This window comes from Atta cephalotes (genome assembly GCF_000143395.1).
Source record: "Atta cephalotes unplaced genomic scaffold scaffold00025, whole genome shotgun sequence".
Taxonomy (NCBI): Eukaryota; Metazoa; Arthropoda; class Insecta; order Hymenoptera; family Formicidae; genus Atta; species Atta cephalotes.
The window spans coordinates 626857-642236 of NW_012130089.1; the positions used below are offsets into that span (position 1 = coordinate 626857).

The 15380-nt window shown below is 34.2% G+C and overlaps 3 protein-coding genes across 3 annotated transcripts in view; 2 read left to right on the forward strand and 1 right to left on the reverse strand.

The window, feature by feature from the left end:
• Positions 1-1248, reverse strand: part of LOC105620218 (cyclin-dependent kinases regulatory subunit) — a 1998-nt gene extending 750 nt beyond the window's left edge. The window contains exon 1 of the mRNA XM_012201724.1: positions 1193-1248. Coding sequence (XP_012057114.1) covers positions 1193-1248 — 56 coding nt within the window. The remainder of the gene's footprint in view (positions 1-1192) is intronic.
• A 546-nt stretch (positions 1249-1794) lies between these two features.
• LOC105620219 (cactin) lies at positions 1795-5773 on the forward strand. The gene is made up of 6 exons (XM_012201725.1): positions 1795-2039; positions 2683-3527; positions 3811-3987; positions 4223-4424; positions 4543-5041; positions 5585-5773. The coding sequence occupies exons 1-6, from the start codon at positions 1795-1797 to the stop codon at positions 5771-5773; spliced, it is 2157 nt and encodes a 718-aa protein (XP_012057115.1).
• Positions 5774-6907: 1134 nt separating this feature from the next.
• Positions 6908-14301, forward strand: LOC105620221. The gene is made up of 8 exons (XM_012201726.1): positions 6908-6989; positions 7576-8116; positions 8762-9239; positions 10690-10806; positions 11627-11716; positions 11779-12003; positions 12316-12487; positions 14102-14301. The coding sequence occupies exons 1-8, from the start codon at positions 6908-6910 to the stop codon at positions 14299-14301; spliced, it is 1905 nt and encodes a 634-aa protein (XP_012057116.1).
• Positions 14302-15380: the final 1079 nt, after the last annotated feature.

Here is a 15380-nt window from a genome sequence, read left to right on the forward strand (position 1 = left end):
AAATAAAGTAAATAATAAATAATATAGTAAAAAGAAACAAAAATAAAAGTAAATAATAGTATATAGTTAAGTTTATTTAGTTATTTATAATATTATATATATATATATATATATATATATATATATATATACACTCTTTGACAAAAAAATTTATTGAATGCAGTCGTTTTCTCGATAATAGTAATAAATAATTTGGCATGTAGAATTTTTTTATCACAGAGTGCATATTAGTTGAGTCAAAAGATTTTTAAGTTTTTATAAACATTTATAAATTTACATCTAATAATAATAATTAATCCTCCATTTGTAATGCTTTTTTACTTTTAAGCTTTCAAAAAAATGTGGAAAAATAAGGATTATTCAACATTTCTATTACATTATCAAATAAGTTTTAACAAGATATTTTAGGAAGAACAATCTGAAAGACTTTTCTTTATTTTACAGAAATTTAAAAATGAAAAAAAATTTCTCATATAAAAACCAATTCAAATTAATAGAGGGTAATAATACTTAAATCAATGAAAATTATGAAATTACTTTTTAATTGTATTATAAAATTAGATAAAAATCAGATATAAATAACAATTCTCGCAAAATATAATTTATATTTTGCAATTTTATAATTGCAATATTTGTCATCGAATTTTTATTTGATCTTTGCAATGTAGCTTGGACAGAAAAGAAATTTTTAGATGATTTTTAATGAGAGCATAAAAAAATCATCTCGATTTTTCTATTATATATTATTACGTCTTTTTTTTACATACGTCATGTCTCCCGGCATTTGTTTTTCTCCCACCGAGAAATTATTGGCATTAAAATCATCGCGAGTCATATCTCGCAGAGCAAAATGCGAATGCTACAAAGATTCGTATAAATCCAAGCTGAATAAAGCTTCCCAATCCGAAATGAAACATCGACAAACCGGTCTTGAACGAGTAGTCCAGTTTTCCGAATTGACTATTTTAATCGCTTCGATTCCGAAGCCGGCAAGACGAATGGAAGAAAAAAAGAATCGAGTGACAAGGGAGAGAAAAAATATCGAGTTGAGCGCAGAAATTTCGCGCAGACATTCCACACAGAATTGCATAGAAATTGTATGAAAAGAAGAAGCCATTATGTCGCATGATCAGGAGGCCTCACGTTTTGAGTAAGAGGCCCCATGTGGAGGACTCGCAAAATAATTGCTTACCTGTACTCGAATTTATCATCGTAGTACTTGTCGGAATAATAAATGTTGTGCGGCATCACGTCCTCAGATTCCGCGATGGCGTCAGCAGTAACAGCTCCGATTAGAAACGATGGATTCGCTCGAACGAGTACACGGTAAGCTCTCCGAGAAGCCTCCCTCGATCGCGTGCGTACGTACGTACGCTGTCTAATTTGAAAGTTCCAACGGATGTGCCAACATTGCCAACCGGCGACTCGAGCGAGCGGAATGGAGGCCGTGACGAGTCAAGAAAGAGTTTCGTTCACGAGCTTCTACTTCGTTTTATATTTTTTCGCCTCGTCGCGAGAAACGCTGACGATTCGACAGAAATGAATCCGAGAGAAATATAAATAGATCCAAAATGAGAATAAATCGGCGTTCTTCCTTCTTTAGTTTTATTCATGCCATTGACTCACGTAGTCTGGAATCAGCTGCGCCGTTTGCGGTAGATGACGCGCGTTTGAAACGTTCGTGACGTTCTTCCGGTTCTTCCTTAAGGAGGGGGGGGAGGAAAGTGAGGTTAGGCGCTACAGGGTTGGCGATTTATTTCAATTTATTTATTTATCTTTTCCCTTCTCTTCATGATGGAGAAATATTCGCGAGACCACAGTCTCGGATACAAATCAAGAAAAGAGCGTGACGATTACAGAGGTGAGGATCGAGCGTCGCGAAGAACTCGTGATCGCACGGAGCACCGATCCGGAGAATCGAAATCCAAACACGATCACTCCAGAAGGAGATCTAGCGAGAAGCATAAAAAATCGAGGGACGACGAATCTCGCCCGCGTCGCGAATCGCGGAAGTCCTCCAAGCATAAGAATCGAAAGAGGTGGGTCATCTTTTCAATTCAAATTTTAGAGACCGTAGGTGCTTTCTTTTGCTGTCATATAAACAGTCATTCTATTCTTTTTAGCAGTCAATGAATAACAAAAAAAGAATAACACTTGTATCGATTGTGTCTCCTAAACAAAAAGCAGCCAGAATGCTTTCTAATTGATGGCCAAGAAGACGAATGTCGCCGTCTTTAAATCTGTTCGCGTTGCTTACACTTTTTGCACTTAGCTTCTTTGTTTTTTCTCTTTTTAATACGCTCAAATATATACCTATCTCATTTTAAGTTCAAAAATTTTTGGAACTTTCAACAACGCGAACAGACTTTTTGTTATTCATGAAAGATGGAAGGATGTTTGTATGTACTAAATGAAAAATACTACGATTCAGAAAACACAGACTGTGTTTCGAAATTTATAGTTTACGTCACTATAGATTTTCAGTACTGTCAGTAAATTTTGGAACACAGCCATAACATTTGAACGAGCGTTTAATAATTGTTGCCTGTAATTGAAGTAGACTTTTAGATCTGTGCTAAATTTAGAAAAATCAATAGCAGCAAACATTTACTCAACTGTTCCCTGAATATACATGATCTTTTGAAATTGTATATATGGGAATTCTATATATTTTTAATTTAGGGAATTATCTTCACCGTCAACGTCTTCAGATTCAAGCAAATCCAGCGATGGCTCATCTACGGATTCATCCTCAGACTCCACAAAGTTGCTGGAGAAACTTCAGAAGCAACGGCAGAAGCAAGTAGAGGATCGTAAGCGACAGAAAGAACTGATGAAGGCGACAGAGACACCAGAAGAGAAACGTCTGCGTCGCCTGAAGAAGAAGGAAGCCAAGGAACGTAGACGTAAGGAAAGAATGGGTTGGGACAACGACTACTTACATTATACAAATACAGATAATCCATTTGGTGATGGCAATATTCTGTCTACTTTTGTATGGTCGAAAAAGTTGGGAAAGGAGGGCCTACTTGGTGTAGGCAGAGAAGAATTAGAGATTCGTAACAGGCATAAACAGGAGGAAAATAAGAGAGAACTGGAGAAGGTAAAAAAGAGGAGGCAAGAGAGAGAACTAGAACGACAGCAGAGAGAAGAAGAGATGACGATGTTGCAGAGAGGCAAGGAGGCTGCTCAGTTAGAACAATGGGCTCGGCAGGAAGATCAATTTCATCTTGAGCAAGCCAGATTGAGATCTCGCATTAGGATTCAGGATGGCCGTGCAAAACCCATCGATCTTCTCGCAAAATACATAAGTGCAGAGGAAGAGGTTGATGCAGTGGAGATGCATGAGCCATATACATACTTAAGAGGTTTGCATGTGAAAGATTTGGAAGATCTTATAGAGGACATAAAGGTGTATAAAGAACTGGAAAGAGGAAAAAATTTAGATTATTGGAATGATATAACGGTGATCGTGGAAGACGAGTTGCACAAACTCAGAAAATTGGAACGAACAGAATATGAAGTTGGTAAGAAAAATAATTCTTTTTTTTTAACACGGATAAGTAAAGGAAGCTACATTCGGTGTAAGGTGATTTTTGATGCTTAAATTTTTGTATGACTTTACAATTTTCAATTTAAACCCAAATTGTAAAATTTATACAATAATATTATTAAGTACCAAGACTCACTTTAACATAATATTAATCTTTTACTCATTTGTATTGAATATTTCTAAATTGATTTTCACTTAATATTTTTTTTCTCACCTGTTATGATTCTTGTTTACATCATATTGCATCTTTTTTTTAGCTGTTGGTAGAAGAGAAGGCATCCACGAGTCGGTCGCTAAAGATGTCACGGCTATTTTTAAGGGTAAAACTGCAACACAATTGGAAGCTCTGCAATTGCAGATTCAAGCGAAAATTACAGGGAAACCAGAAGGTGTTGATATTGGATATTGGGAAAGTCTTTTGTCTCAGTTAAAAGGTAAAATATAAAAACGTGTTCAAAAATTAAAATAATAACATAGTTTAATTTTTAAACGTTTAATTTTTAATGTTAAATATATGACTTTGGCAAAAAATTATCTTATGTATGTATACTATCTTGTATGTGACTCCTCCTTATTTACGTTTTATGTTATTAAGCCATTTCTAATAATCTATTGTTAAATTTTACAAATAATAATACATGTAATTCATATTAAGTATTAAATATGTAGCTCACATGGCGAGGGCACGGCTTAGAGATCGACATCAGGAGAACTTGCGTAAAAAATTAGAGGTTCTTATCGCCGAGCAAGGTGTAGCCAGAACGGAGAATGAGTCCGAAGGCTCGCAAGCACAGGAGAACGAGTCTGCTGTAAAGCAAGATGAACCTTCTTCCAGTACAGCTGTTGAAAAAGATGAAAACAGTCATTCTGAGTAAGCATTCTTTTCCTTATGTCGATTCAGGAAGTCTTTATCTCTTCTTTGCAGAAATAAGATATATGTATATATATATATATATATATATATTATATATGATCATGTCATGTTTCAGTGATGACCAAGAAGAGACAAGTGCCGCTGACGATCTGTTGTCTGAATCCTTCCGCGAATACGAAACTGGTGGCTACTCGCCAACTTATATACCTTATTCACAGCTCGAGCCGGGCACACTCGTCACGCAGGAAGACGAGGATAATCAGCGATTAGAGTATGCAAGGCAGCAAGTCCTCAACACTGGCAGAAAAATTCAGAACGTACTGACGATCGAGGAACAGGCCATGCATCGGGAGGCGCGCAAGGGCATGGGCTCGGATGAGGCACAGTTCAGTGTCGAATCATCGTTGGAAGCGCAGATCTACTTGTGGTCCGACAAGTACCGACCGCGTAAACCGCGCTACTTCAACCGCGTGCACACAGGTTTCGAATGGAACAAATACAATCAGACGCATTACGACATGGACAATCCGCCGCCGAAAATCGTACAAGGATATAAATTCAACATTTTCTATCCGGACCTTATCGATAAAAATACCACGCCGGAATACTTTCTTGTAAGAATCTTTTGAATTTTTTTCGGGCACAATTATTGTGAGGTCTGTTTTTTTTTTCGAATAAAATTCTAAATTATAGTATACTAGTAAGTTGAAGTGAAACAAACTATTTTGATTTAGTTTATTTGTTACATCATGAACTATACAATGTATAGTTCAGAATTTTCTTTAAAAAGGAATAGACTTGTAGTATTCAGCCTATAACATTTGATGAAGCATTTTTTCTGTTTAGAATGCTTGCGTTTTAATAAATTCTTATGGGGCTTCTACAATAAGCCATTAGTCATAAATCAGAAGTTAGAAATTGCAAATTATTCAATCATAGTCATTGATTTTCATTCTTTTAATTTCTGATTTATGACTAATGGCTTAGAATGGACAATTGGAAATTCTGTGTTTTGTGTAGTTCAATTTTAGTAATTTATTAAAAAGTAAGCAGTCCACAACAAAGAAAAATATATCATGTACCCATAGACTTTAGATTAGCATAGATGATTTATAAATTTTTTAAGTAAATTATTTAATTCTGATTTTAATTTTTAGACACCCTGCACTGACAATAAAGATTTCGCTATCCTGCGATTTCACGCCGGCCCGCCTTACGAGGACATTGCATTCAAAATTGTCAATCGAGAATGGGAATACTCATATAAGCGAGGATTTAGATGTCAGTTCCATAACAACATCTTCCAACTATGGTTTCATTTTAAAAGATATAGATACCGTCGTTAACATATGTATATATCATTATATAATTACAATTTTATAGACTTGTACAGACTTGTGTATATATATATATATATATATATATATATTACATCGTTTTATTTGTACAATATTGCGCGAATAATTTTTTTTAATATCATATTTATATAAAAAAGTGAATAAAAAGAGATTTATGATACAATGGCTATATTATGATAAAATGTGCGGCTTTCGCAATTCATAATCACGCATACTTTTATCGCTTGCTCATTCGCTTTCGAACGACTTCCGTGTAATGACGAGAACACGCAGCACACACTGGGCGCGGTATAGTCAGTGTTTTAAACAGCGGTTGTTGGATCGATTTTTCCTCTGCCACCTGTGTACTGTCACACAGTCGACTGCACACTCATACATATAGAAAGGTAAAAGCTGTACGGAGTTAATGGCAAGGTGAAGCCGAGCTCGCAGTACGCCGCGCAATTCGGTAGCAAAGGGCTGCCGCGTCGTCGGGAACTTCACTTCCGCCTGTGCTCACGCACAATTAAAAATAAATGTGAAATAAATGGACTGCGTATTGACGATCACGGCTGTTATTTGCGCATTCGTGTTATTTGTATGTGCGATTTCTAAAACAAAGGAAGTTCCCATATTTTAATTTATTGCGAGTACGAGTAGTGTAACGCAATTACCTTCGGCGTTGTCATTCATTTAATATTCTAATTAATCGGATTCTCTAACATTCGTTCGAATTGTAACACAGGCATCGAGACATACCACCTGTTCATCGGACGGGGAAAAACACTACACGTTTGTGACGTCAATCGCATAACATAAGTATACGTTCGAAGAAAAGCGATATGTATAGAAAGTATAAAGCGAAATTTAGTAGTCACGAAAGTTCTTCGAGATGTCACTGATAAGACAGATTACAGAATGATCGAAGTTTCACTTCTAAACGATGAAATTTAAGTAATTTAAGTAAGAACTTTAATCCTTTAATTGTTTTCGTGTCTTATATCGATGTAAAAACGTTGAGGGTTGAACTCGTGGAAGATTTATTGTCGGAAAATACGATTATGCTCGCTCCGCGAAGTGAGCAACTCACGAAGGCCTTTTATACCATGATTTGTGAAGATCACTAATATCGATAAAATCGTCATGAAGTGGAAGAGAGGGCCGTGTGAATTTCTATCGCAGAAAACGTTTCTCATAATAAAGGATGACTTGGATATTTCAAAAGGTAATGTCCATCGTATTTCGTGCCAGCGACATTTTTTTCTAATCTATTCTTCAAATGGAACAATGATTGCATCGATCCAGAAGCAAATCTCCAGAGAGGTGATTTCTTTTGTGACTGATTCTTTTAAATATATGATAGTGATGTGTTAACTCATTAAAAACTAATGTTTTAAATAAAATCTTATCGTGTGAATTAAATAATAATAATAATAAATAGTCTTCTAGTAATTTTCAATAATGTTTTCAGTAATCTTAGCAGATATTAATTTAGCCAGTCGTAATTAATTAACACCAATTAAAAGTAACATAACATTAATGTTAAAATTTCGTACTTAACATGACAAATATAATATAAGAGATGTTACATAAAAGTTACATTGTCGTATTCGAAATTATAACATTGATGTTACTTTTAATTGGTGTTGACTGAGAATAACTATTTGTCTCTAACAATCACAGTATTAATTTGAGATATTTAAAAAACAAAAAGTACATATTAAAATCTCTATTATGGTTTTCAAGATAAACCGATCTACATTTCTATGTCGATGCTTCCTATCAACAACAGATCATCTCCGTTTAAATAGATTCGACTAAGACGACAAATGGCAAGAAGGCAGCGGCGAAAAATGCAGCGCGTATCGGCACCTGGCCACCAAAAATGAAGCGTGTACAGGTTTTTTGCGAGAAGGAACCGGAGAGGCCAAAAACGGCGAATCTTACGAGGCCAAATGTGCTGGACCCCGCACTCGTAAATAAGCTTGACATGTCGTTGCTCAGTAAGGAATTGCTCTGCGACTCGATGACGCGTTTCCATCAGAATGGCAAGCCAATCAGTGGGGGTACATCATCATCGTCATCGTCGTCGTTATCATTGCTGTTACCGTCGCCGCCGTCGGCATCACGACGACGCCAGAGCGCCGTCGTCAATATCGCGACGACTACCACCTGGTCGTCTCATGACGCTCCAGTGCGTCGTCAGCGACGGAGCTTCGAACAGATTTACGAGCCGCGAGTCGCAGCGGGTTTAATGGAGGAAATTGATAGATCTCGATCGCCCGCAGTTACCGCGACGCAAGAGTCCAAACGAAACTCGGACATCAGAAGGCTCGACGATAATAATAACAAGTCAGTGATGATTAGATCATAAATTAATCGAGCTAATAATATTCTTTAAAAAAAATCAAAAATATGATTTATATTTACAAAGGGAAGGGCCAAATAACACACGAATTTTGTCTAACTTTAAATATCTTTAAATATATTTATCCCCCCCATTAATCCATTATTAGGTCAGTGACATGATTCAATATCAAGCATTCACGATAAATTTGCGTCGAACATTTTGGAATTTTTAATTAAATTGCGCCAATATTATTCGTATAATTACAGGCATTAAAATATTCGTTAAAACTATTATAATTATAAAATAATTTCTACACATATATATAAAATAATTTCTATACATATATTTAATTATTATATAAAAAAAAGGACGAGAAACTATCGATTCAAATTTCTTGTAAATATTTAAATTTTGCGCTATGTTACTTTCTTAATTAAGCACTAAAACATATTTAAAGTTAAGCAAAGTTCGTATGTATAGATACTACTTGTAGCCTCCCATTGTTAGTTATCAGAAGATTATTAAAATTTGAAAGTCTCGCATATTTTATCTTTGAAAAATATAATTACATCTCATCATGATTACTTATCCTGTTCGCTTTTAAACCGTCATGTTTTAATATTTACAAATTCTATTCATGCGATTAGAAACAATCCTCCTAAAGTGCTATCGATGGTGAAGAAGAAGAACCCGCGGACCGGTCTATCAAATGATCTGGAAATATTCACCTCCACCTCAAAGACAACAAAAAGTGCGCCAGAGCCTTGCAAGACTTGCGGGCGTCCAGATCAGCCGGAGAGATTCCACAGTCATCCTAAGGGTAGCCAGTCCAAAATCAAGAATATCCCATCGCCGATAACGAAATCGAAACCTATGGTGCCGTCGGTACCAAAATCCATTCAGAAGCCGGTGGCATTGAACTTTCGTAGCGATCGGAACAGGAATAAACTGGATGAAACTGAGAACCCGGTCATTCCTCAGGATCATTCTTCTCAGGTCTCGGATCAGCAAAGCAGATCGATGTCCGCGTTAATGAAACGAGGTCCCAGGAGTGTCACGTGTTACATATGCAGTCGAGAATTCGGCACTGCCAGCTTTCCTATACACGAGCCTAAGTGCATGGAGGTAAAGGATGACTTCGACATTATCGTAATTCTAAAATACAATAATTAATATAATTACTATTAACATAGTACGTGATCCCAGTAAATAGCCTCAATGGGTATTTATTGGGATCACATACTATGAGATAAATACCTACAATATTCGATTCAACGTGATTATTACATGCAATATGTTATATAATATTTATATTATTGAGGAAATTACATATTGATACAATCTTATTGTTTACTAGGCTCTATCTTTTACCTCGATTCAATCACTTTTCGTGATAAAAGCCTTAAAATAGATAAAGTCTAAAATTAGGGCAACACACGACTGACATTTTGAAAAGGTCGTAGAGTCGCTGATAAATTTCTCTTCCCATTTCATCGCGGAAGTAACAGAAGGTTCATAACATAATAGCTTTGCAATGATAGCGCGCATGTAATAAGTCAAGGCCCTTTCGCAAGATCGATGGTGGTATAACGTTGCGTTGCTTGTACTATTAAACTCAATATCAGATGCATTCGTTTGCGTGTAACCGATGTGTCATAGTTGAACAGAACTATAACGCAGCAATCGGTTGCGGTAATTTATACACTCTTAGACTGGGTGTCTTCGACCGACCGACCGCATTTTCCCGTAACGATGGATTATTTAATGAATACTCTATATCCTACATTTGCGCACACACAAGTTTACCGAACGCGATTCTTATCTCGCTTTCACATCGCGATTTTTGCGATCGATACGTAAAATTCACATTTATGCACGCAATCACCCTTAGTTATATGAATGGTATATACATACTTTGAACCAAAAGACATTGGAACAACGTTATATACCGCAGTGCTAATGTGCTGCAATATAAAATCAATATAATAGTTGCATGTTGCACGAAAAGAATGATTACTGAAATATCTACAAATTGATCTAGATATAGATCTAAAAAAAATATTTTTATTGGACAATCAAAAGAATGTAAAAAAATTCAAACATAATGAAATAAAAATTGTATATTCTAGCAACCAACTTGCGAGTGTTCTGTATAATTATTTTAATTATTAGTTTCATATATATGTATTTGATGTAGTATAAGATTCATTAAACATTAGCAATTAGCTTTGGCTCGTAGTTCTTTTTTTATTTTAATTTTTGATAGTAATATTATTTCAAATGTGTAGCTAAATTTATAGATGCTTCAGCAAAATCATTTTTTGCATGTGTATAGAAAGTTGCATATAAATTGTTGGAAGATTCTTATTAAAAAAAGAATTTCATCTCTTCAAAGTTTTTTAATAAAATTGATATTAATAAAATTGACTGATCTGTTTATTCATTAAAAAATTATTATTGTTTTCTTACTTTAGTAAGAAAGAAAAAATTTCTCATAAATTATTATACTAGAATATCATACGTATATATTTATTTAATAATTTTCTATATTTATTCAAACGAACATCTATTATAGAAATGGGAGCGTGAGAATAATTTGCTGCCTCCATCTCAGAGACGGCCCAGACCACAAAAACCTGCGGTTGATATCGAACACAACGATTGGAACGCAGCTGCATGGGAGCAGAGTCAGGTAGATCCTTCGTTACATTTTAATTAACGATGCAACGTTAACGAAATGTACGACGGAGTAGTTATTCTTACGAGATGCGTCGTTTCCGTGTGAGAGGATATTGTTCGCGCTTCGTTAATTTTATCGAATGATGATGCAGTCCTTATTCATCGATGATGCAAGAATCAATTATAGGATGCACATACGGAGCTCTAGGAGCGCCCGGAAAATTAGAAGCAAACGCAAAAGGAATTTGCTTTTATAAAATTGAACACCATGCCTTATAAATTAAAGAAAATTAATTAAAGAAAATTAATAAATTCCAATTTAAATCTTGAAAGATTCATCATGGCTTTAATATTAGAATCGAATTACCAGACATAATAATTTAATAATATGCATCGCGTGCATGGTCTACGAAGATTTCGTACTGTTCACGAGTGCGTGATTCTAACATCGAATATTAAAGATTACTCTTTAACATCTCATATGCATACGACTCGCACGAGCGCATACCAAATAAGAATTTGCATGCAGAAAGGGTCTTTAATGATTAACTATCATTTACGTAAAAAATTAGAAAAAATTGTTCGTCATATCCGAATGATAAATTAGTGATTTTAATGCTCTGTAATTATCAGTGATTTCAACTGTCAACATTTGCAAACGTCGATTTAAAGATTAATTATTTGATTGTCTTGATTAGTGCATTAATTTCTTATTGTAATCTTCTTTATAAAACACATGATGAGAGAGACACTTTCGTATACAATTAAATGCCAGTAGAGATATACATACTTTTTTCTATAATTAAATAAAAATACAAGAAGCATTTTTGTAGGAGCAATTAATTCCGTGTGTGAAGTGTGGGAGGACGTTTTTGCCTGAACGATTGCCAGTCCATGAGAGAAGCTGCAAAGCCACGCCTAAGGTATTAAATGCATTCAGTGATTTCGGCATTCTATTTTCCTCAAATATCATCTATTCTTCTAGAATAACGAACGACTGGCCACTCCAGCAAATGGGCGTAATGCACCGCCTACCATTCCCTGTAGTATTTGTGGACGAAGATTCGGTACTAGAAGCATAAAGATTCATGAGCCTCAATGCAATAGGCGATGGCAAGCCCAGAATGATGTTAGCCAACAAGAAGATCCAGCCCTTCGCAGGCAAAAATCAGCCAATAGTGGACAGGGAAGTTCACAGTCAATGTATCCGGTAAGCTAAAACATGGAAAATGTACACGCTTTTATCTTTGAATCAACTTATATCGCACTATACATCTTTCGTGCAAATAAATGTTTTTCCTTTGAGTTTTTTTAATATTCTCTGACATTTAGAATAAATTACTTCTAAATTTCTATATAAATGTTTTCTGTTTCGAAATAAGAACTGTCTTGAATTATGTCATGTGTGAGATAAAATAGTTTATTATAATTAATATAAACTATTTTAGAATAAAAAAAACAATTAAATGGAATTCCAGCAGTAAGAAAAATAAGGAGACATGTTTAAACTACTTGATTTTAGAATTTGTCGCAAAAGAAAACAGTTACATGTTATATCTGTGGTCGAGATTTCGGATCGTCTAGTATCGCTATTCACGAACCCCAGTGCTTAAAGAAGTGGCATGCCGAAAATGATAAGCTATCGCCGGCTCGAAAAAGAAAGGAGCCGCAAAAACCTGAAATTATATACATACGTAAGTCAATGTTCTCATTTGCATAATACGTGCACTATAATGTCTAGCCCTGCATTCGCTTTAAGTGTTCGTAAATTCTATCATTCTATCTTTCTTTCGCGTGTATAAATGAGCGATAAAGATAGTGCTTACAGCGCGTGAGCGCCCAAAGCAAACGCAAAAAATGTTACATAGAAATACAATGACAAAGGATTATTGAAAGATACAATAACTTAAAAAAAGTTTAATATCTTGAAGTTATGTTAAAGTTATGATTGCAATTTCTATCTTTTAATACTTCGTCAGCAAATTTAAAGGACTTTAAAGTTCATATTTTAATTGTGAATTAAATGTAATTATGATAAATAAATTTAAATTTGTAAAAGATGAGTAAGATGCAATCCAAGTTTATGATAATAAAAATTCGTTGTTAAAACTTTCACAAGTATGCAAGATTTTTTTTAGATTTTTATACAGTCTGAAATAATATAAAAATCTGTATTGATAAATATATTGATAAATTTTATTTCTTTTCTCCGCACTTTTTCTTTGTCTAACACAAAGGTATAATCTCATAAAATAATGCATAACGATCAGAATAGATTTTTTCGAAGCTTGTGGTTGTCCTTTCGCGCGTATTTGTCATTCATTTTGAAGTTCATTCTGAATTCGTTATCACGGTCAAGAATACTATGAAGTGAATTAATCAAGTTAAAACGATGTGTATGTATGAAACATGAAGTAATGTTCGTCATGTTCCCGCCATAGAATGGAAGTGGGTGTAGTCCTGATTAATTATACATGCGTCGCAGATGTATTCATAATCGGGAGTTTCGCTTTTGAATCGATAATCGCTCAACAAAAATTTTTTTTCGTCACCCATGTCTTTTGATTTTCCTGTAGGAATAAAAAATATTATTTAAAAGTAAAAATTTAAATCTAAACGATGCCACATATATATTAGCAGTAACTTGCATTTATAAAATTTTATAACTAAAATGTCTTTATCTATGTAGATTAACTTTCATCTAGGTTTAATTTTTATCTTTTTCTAATTCTTTAAAACTAGAAAAGAGTAAAAAGTAAATTAAATCGAGATTAAAGTTAATTTACATTGATAAAAATGAATATAAGCCCATTCGACATCAGTTAAAAATAACATCCCAGCAAACACCACATTAATATTTAACATTAATATAACTATTAGCTCTAATTCTCACTTAACAAAGTAATTGTTATGTATTAACAGTTATATTGTTGAAAAGAAAATTATAACTATCAATTATGTTAATGACTACGTTCCAATATTCGCTGCTACTGAAAATCTATAGCACGCATTATAGATTTTCAGCATTGGTAGTGAATATCGGAATACAGCCTTGCATGTTGTGTTTGCTAAGATAACATCAAGTTATAATTTCGCAATCACCAAAGTAACTTTATGTTGTATGTAACATTATGTTTATTACATTAATATTGTTGAGTGCGAAATTATAATATCGATATTGTTACTTTTAGTTTGTATGGGAGGGATTTATTTCGACAATCAAACAGTAGTAGGATTGTCGATTGAGGCAACAGACAAATCGTTTACAAATCGAACGTCTCCTTAAAGCTTCGCCTACACTTTTCAAGGTACAATACAGTCGGCAATGACGACTTCACTGTTCGCAGAGGATCCCAGCACCGGAAATATGATGATTGACCAGGCAGCAACAGTTGAAGCCAACTGGATGACACATCTGAGCCAACTGGTACCCTGCAAGCATTGCGGAAGAACCTTTAATCCCGATCGTGTGAACATTCATGAGAAAAGCTGCAAAGGGAGTCGTTAAGAATCTATCAGTTCTCTCTCTTAACGTCAGAATATATTATATTAATCAAGTACCGCTTATATTTTTTAGAAGTGATCTAGTTTTTACATGGATATTATAAATAATATCGACTTCTGTAACATAGCGTTCATGTGGAGATTTTTAAGTTTTTTTATTTAAAATTTAAAACTTTACTTTTAAAACTCGCTTCTATTTAGATTTTTATTAATTGATGACGTATTATTGATAATATAATTCGATTTTCTGTTTTAAGGAAGCACTTATGTTGGATTGTAAAAGCGATAATAAAATCAAAGACTACGGACACCTGTCATGCACTTTGCATAAACGCACGAATGTTGTTAGATGTTATGAATCAGTGCATAATTATAACACAATTTAAGTTTAATTAATTACACAAATTAATTAATAATTTACTGTATATACGTGTCCCGGAATTATCATTATTTCGGTTCACGGATCATCTCATCAATATTGATCCTAGATGTGTTCTTTGTAGTTGCGTTGTGTTCTACATTTTGTACCTAAAATGAAATATAATTAGACAATCTAGAGAGAAAAGACAAAAATGAAAAGTACAAAGAATTCAGCTATAAGGAATAAAACATTTGAAAAAAACTCAATGTTTTGAGCGATAATTCGTAATAATGTCTTTGTAATTGATTCGAATGAGTTTTATAAAATAAAGTCTATTAAAGGAGGAACTTATAAAATGTCTTATTACAATTATCTGATATTGCTTTTTTCAGTCCATTCAGTCTCAATGTGTTAAAAAGTATTGCAAATTGAAATTATGTTTACATGGCACCTTTAATTGAGTTTAAAGCCTATTCTACAATTGCGTAAGCGTAGTTGTAAAAATAGATGTAATTGTGGTATTTGTATAAACGTTTAAAGTATCCCGCTGATGGAAGAACATTCTGGCAAGTACCACAGTATATACAGTAGCGCAACTCTTTGTCGGTATCTTTGATGTTAGTGTTTCCCAAAATGAAGTAAATTCCCCCTAGCGCCATCTGAATTTCTTTCTTAGTTGCTCTTTATTTTTGCGCTCTCTCTCTCTCGCTCTCTCTCTCTCT